Source organism: Phytophthora infestans, genomic scaffold, assembly GCF_000142945.1.
Source record: "Phytophthora infestans T30-4 supercont1.5 genomic scaffold, whole genome shotgun sequence".
In the NCBI taxonomy this organism is placed as follows: domain Eukaryota; phylum Oomycota; class Peronosporomycetes; order Peronosporales; family Peronosporaceae; genus Phytophthora; species Phytophthora infestans.
Window position 1 is genome coordinate 267,196 of NW_003303754.1, and position 5,506 is coordinate 272,701.

Consider the following 5,506-nt stretch of genomic DNA (forward strand, 5'->3'; position numbering starts at 1 on the left):
GTCCCACAATGCCATGGAGCTGCTACTGGACCGTCAGCGGCAGGCCAAACGTGGTAGGGGGCCTTCTGCAGAGACCACTCAACGCAGAAGCAAACACTGTATCGCCTGCTCAACGTACTCTTCTCTGAAGAGTTTTTCGTGAAATTCATCACATCCGGTGATGCACTTACACGGCGTGAGCTAGATGAGGGTGGTCGGGAGTTCTGGGAGCAGGTGGTCGAAGCTTTCAGTACATTTAACGATGACTTCGACCGTCTTGTGTCTCCAGACTCGTTGTTTCAGAGGTGCTAACACCGGCCAGAGCTCGAATTGCATGATGAGAGCCCCCAGCGAGCCATGATATAGTCATTTGTACCTTGTTTACTGGCGTTACTGGTCCGATACCAGTTCTGTTCCGTGACTTCAATTGATCGCGTTCTAAGACAGGCTTTAGAGATTCAACGAGCCGCTCGAATGCTATAACATACATTCTTTAATAACGATCGAATTGTCCTTCTTGCACTAGTCGATCTCGATGCGGCTCCCACTCCAAACGTTTGTGTGAAACAACGTTCGATCTACGTCGACGACGTAATTCGCTCACAGCAACTACAACGGCGAGAAAGACCACAATAAAAGATATACTTTCATTGTCTTTCTCTTGAATGGTGCCCGTGACCCCTGCTCCCAAAGTGAGTGATGATCCCAATTTGGGATCATCGATTGTAGCTAAAAATAAACATATGTATTGTTTAGCCAATCAGGTATCGAGTTTGTAGATCATGATTCGATGATGATCCCGTTAGGAACCGGCCATAGGCCGGTTCCTAACGGGATCATCATCGGCCGGTTCCTCAACGAATGGGGGGCAGGGGTTCCGAAAAGGTTATTTTAATTAAATATAATTTTTATTTGCAGTAAAATAATTTATTTTCGAGCACCCATTTCAAAATCAAATAATTTATTCCGCGCTCTCTCCAGGCAATAACGTGAGGCTTCCACCAACTAGACGAGTATCAGCCCACTGTACATTGCATGCAATAGCACCAATTATTTTTGCACCCGTGGTGCTCCAAGCACTTAAAGTTATTTTATTGCTGTTTTGCCAGTCTCAATAAAAATAACATTTTCGGAACCGGGCGAAGACCTTCCGGCGGTGTACTAGAGCAAAAACACTACTTTGAGTCATACCCGATACTGGAGACAGATGAGCGGCTCGCCCAGTAATGTAGCAGATTAATTTACTGCAGCCACTTTAAGACATCAACTATTGCGTTGCGTTGAGAGCCTCGTCTGCTAAACTAAATTTACTGTTGGACATCTTAATGACATTCCTTCGTTCATAAGTGTCCACTGCGAACCTCTGCCTAGAGCTTCTGCCGATCTACGTTTTCTCCGATGTCTGAGTCATTGTGAACAATGTCCAGGAAAATTTTGACGACCTCGTCGAAGCCATACCGTGGCTCGTCACCATTCATGAGATCCTGTAGCCATCGCTGTTCGATCACCGGAAGGAGTTTTTCTAGTCGCTCTGTGGTGCAGTGCGGGTCGCGCTTCTTGCCAGGTTCCAGCACTACGCCCTGCTCGCGCAGTTTAGCATTGCGAATCAAAGTCTGCACTTTGATTCGGACCACTTGGATCAGCAGGTCCTTGTCCACTTGGATCGGCGGAATCTGCACGTCCTCGACTCGAGGACGAGAGGCGTCTTCCACGTTGTTGAGTCGACTGCTGTCGCTCCTCGGACGCTTGCGGCCGGAGTGCTCCAGCTTGACGACGTCTTCGGGCAAGTCCGTCACTGACGGCGTCAGGGTCATGAGCAATTAAGCAATGACCAGACACGGTGGTGCCCGCCAGCTGGACAGCAGAATGACGACTGAACTGACTTGCAGTGCACAGTGACAGACGAAGCTCACTTCGTCGACTTGACATGTATCGTCATCGATTTGGAGTGGCGTACGGTACCTTGATTTTGGCGCATTCACCTAATGTGCAGGAAGCCAATAACGCAGCTCGTAAAACATACTTTCTTCTCATACAGGAAAACTTGACCAATGAAAAGATCGCCGCAGCACGGAGATTTTCAACGCACTAACACCTAAATCTTGCTAGTTTTGACAAAATTCTTAACAATCAGAACAAATGGTTTTTTGAAAAGTAATTTAAGAGGAAAACTTGACCAATTAAAAGCACGGAAATTTTCAAGTTTCTGACACCTAAATCTTGAGCACAAACTCTAGCTTGACAAAATTCTTAGCAATCAGAACAATTGATTTTTATATAATAATTAAGTTTAAGAAAACTAAGTTCTCAACCCCGCCCGTTGAAACAGCTGCATTATATTAAAAAATATCATTGACAATTCATTTTATTTGGACAGCATCAATACGTAGGTTGCCTAGAGCAGATACCTTCTTCTTCACCAAGTTCTAGGCTAGGAAAACCTTAGAGAGCGCTGTAATACATTCAGCGGTACCGGTTTAATTAACGGAAATGCTACAGTCCATGCGTCAAATCCGCTTATTTTCCATGTAATACTCCATGTAATGTCCATGATGTAAAATATTTTCATTCGGTAATTTATAAAAACAACCCAGTCGTTGAGTGCAATTATTGTCCAACTCTCATCCGTGTATTGTCCACGAAGTGATCTATGTAGTTAATACCGGTACAATACTGTATACCGGTAGCTGTACCAATCACACCAGCCTTTCATTTGCTTTTCAAACCCAAACTCGCCCCCCTTCGAGCATTGCCGCCGCCGCCGCTCCGTTACCTGCACGCCGCAGCCTACGTCACGAGATCAACCGTTGCTGCAATCGCCGGCCATGTCGCTCAGTCTACCCGCTTCCGCGACGTCTGAGGTGCGTTATCTTGCTGTTTGTGGTCTCTGTGAACGTGTTTCTAACCGTGCGTTATCTATTTGTAAATACAGGGTGGATCGTCCGACTCCTCTTCAGATATCGACACCACGGCTTCCGCAGCCTCCGGCGCGGCTGCAAACTCGGACGACGCCTCGCCTGACACGGACGATTTCAAGCGTCCATGTATTGTCCAGGTCGTAGACTCTCCCTCCCTTGTGGAGGGCCCCGCAGACGTGACGTATCCGAGCTGGTCGGCGTGGAATGAGTATTTGAAGGCTTACTCGGTAAAGTCCCGCCAGGTCATCCGCATCCAGTCAACGCTTAGTTGCGTATTGAGAAACAAGCGGCTGGGTTCAAACAGCGGCAGCAAAGCAGGGAATGGATGTTCCGTACGTACCAGAGACGTGGGGTGCTTACCAACGCACATAGATCTGCACACATGGCTGGCTAGCAAAAGACAGGAGCAGCGGATTGCGAACCAAGCACTTCGTCCGAGGATGCGGTTGTCCATTTCGATTTGTGGTGCAGCTCGTGCAAGTTGACGGCTTATGCTGCCTTCGCGTGAAGAACGGTGTGTACCAGCACAACCATGCGGTGGGGACAGCGCAGTTCAAGACGTACGCGGAGAACCGTAGGTTGGACGACACGGACACGAAGGATGCTGTGGACAGCATGGTGATGTACGGTAGAAAGCGCGCACGCATCTATGAGTATCTTCTGGGGAGAGGCGAGAACCTCGTCAAGAAGGATGTGGACAACATTGTGCAACGTGTTAAAGCAGAGATAAGAGGAGGGTTGAATGACGACGACGCTTGCGCCGCAACTCTCGCGGAATTCGCAGCTATTGACGGTAACGTAGTCACGGTGGACGAAACTGATGCGGGACACTCTGGTGTGATCAGTATGACTTCCAGACATATGCGCGACATGGTTACTAGGTTTCCAGAGCTTTTGCTTGTGGACTGTACCCACAAAACGAATCGGTAAGTCCTCCCATGTATTGTGCAATTATTTATCCATGTATTGTCCATGCTTATTTTAATGTCATGCCCATGTATTGTGCGATTCTTGTCCATGTAATGTGCATTAGATACAACTACCAGCTTTGTACCTTCATGATGATAGACGACAATGGGAGTGGGCAGCCTGTACAACAGTCTTTGCTCGAACGAAACGCCGATTGGCAGATGTCCCGAGCGCTGGATCATCTATTTCGGATTGACGATAAGATTGGCGACAAGGTTCAAGTTATAATGGTCGACAAAGATCTGAATGAGATCCGCGTGTTGCGTCGGTACTTCCCTAAGTCGCGCGTGTTGATTTGCGTCTTTCACGTCATCAAATATCTCCGCACAGCGTCCAGGAAGCCAGAATATGGTAAACTTTCGTCGGACGATCACGACGCCATCGACGCATTAGTCCACAACATGGTATATGTCTTAAGTTCAGAGATCTACGAGACCAATTGGACCTCCATGAAGGCACTTTGCACTAGGACTGGATATATGGCATTTTACAACTACATGGATGAAAACTGGAACACTTGTACGGAGATGTGGGTCATGTACCAACGCTCACGGTTGGCACATTTGCGCGTCCACACGAACAACCATTTAGAGAATTGGTTTGGGCATTTTAAGGACGGGGTAAACTCCAACATGACCATGACGGACACCGTGAAGGCCCTTGTGGGTGCTGATGCCAGGACTTCCAGTGAATACGTGTTCGACAAGACTAGGATCGGGTTACGTGTCAACCGCAACTACGACGAGGAGATGTGCCAAGTTTTGCGCTTTACGACGCATTTCGTAGCAACACACGTGGAGAAGGAGTACGTAATGGCATGTTCGAAGGTCGACAAGTTCAATTTCGACTTAAAGTCAAATGCAGGCTTCGTGGAGGTGACGGGTAAACACAAGACGCATGCTGTGGATTTGAAAACGTGGAGCTGCACTTGCTCGTTTGCTTCTGCAATGCGTCTGCCTTGTCAACACGCGATCGCGTTTCGGAAGTGGAGTAACGCCCCAGGAAGCGTAATACCGCTGAGTTGCATCGATGAAAGGTGGGTTAACTCACAATTTATCCACGTATAAGCCGTGAGTTGTCCATGTAATATCCAATATTGATGTTGTACTGAGGGTCTGACATGTCATTCATTTAGATGGTTACATCCTGTTCTGCCACTCCAAACCAAGTACAACAACGCGGGTAGCAAGAAAGCCAAGTACACTAGAGAGAGTGCGCCTGTGCTGAATGAAAACGCGTTCTACCTACTTCCACCCAAACTGTTGGACAAGTGCGTTGCCGTGCTGCCTGTGAGCAACACCAATGAAAACAGCCATCGATGTACTCGCCCAGAGTCAAACTACACAAAAAGACGAAGAAACATCTACAATACCTGGACAAATCATGGACAGCAACGGACAAAACCCGGAGATCGAGTGTGTCTACATCGCGGGTATCGGAACATTTTCACGCGAACAGATTGAGGCCATGGCATACTTAGCAAACGTGAAGCGTTCGTGTGATGATGGAATGGCGTTTACCAAATGGTTAACACAGGATGCAGCCAGCGCCATACCAGCAGCACAACAATCGACACTTCAGAGCATGGCAGAGGCCATTGCTCTCGCCTATCCCCAAGATACCATCCCAATTGACGGCAA

The 5,506-nt window shown here is 47.9% G+C and overlaps 2 protein-coding genes across 2 annotated transcripts in view; one reads left to right on the forward strand and one right to left on the reverse strand.

Annotated features, from left to right (window-relative positions):
* Window positions 1-1,346: 1,346 nt before the first annotated feature.
* Window positions 1,347-1,793, reverse strand: PITG_04033 (uncharacterized protein; the record flags this gene model as incomplete). Its single annotated transcript, XM_002905703.1, has 2 exons — window positions 1,347-1,661; window positions 1,755-1,793. 2 exons carry the CDS (start codon window positions 1,791-1,793, stop codon window positions 1,347-1,349), a joined length of 354 nt encoding a protein of 117 aa, XP_002905749.1.
* A 1,011-nt stretch (window positions 1,794-2,804) lies between these two features.
* PITG_04034 (SUMO protease, putative) overlaps window positions 2,805-5,506 on the forward strand; it is a gene marked incomplete at both ends in the record, with an annotated part of 3,312 nt that continues 610 nt past the window's right edge. The window contains 5 exons of the mRNA XM_002905704.1: window positions 2,805-2,840; window positions 2,912-3,124; window positions 3,423-3,823; window positions 3,979-4,671; window positions 5,002-5,136. Coding sequence (XP_002905750.1) covers window positions 2,805-2,840; window positions 2,912-3,124; window positions 3,423-3,823; window positions 3,979-4,671; window positions 5,002-5,136 — 1,478 coding nt within the window. The remainder of the gene's footprint in view (window positions 2,841-2,911; window positions 3,125-3,422; window positions 3,824-3,978; window positions 4,672-5,001; window positions 5,137-5,506) is intronic.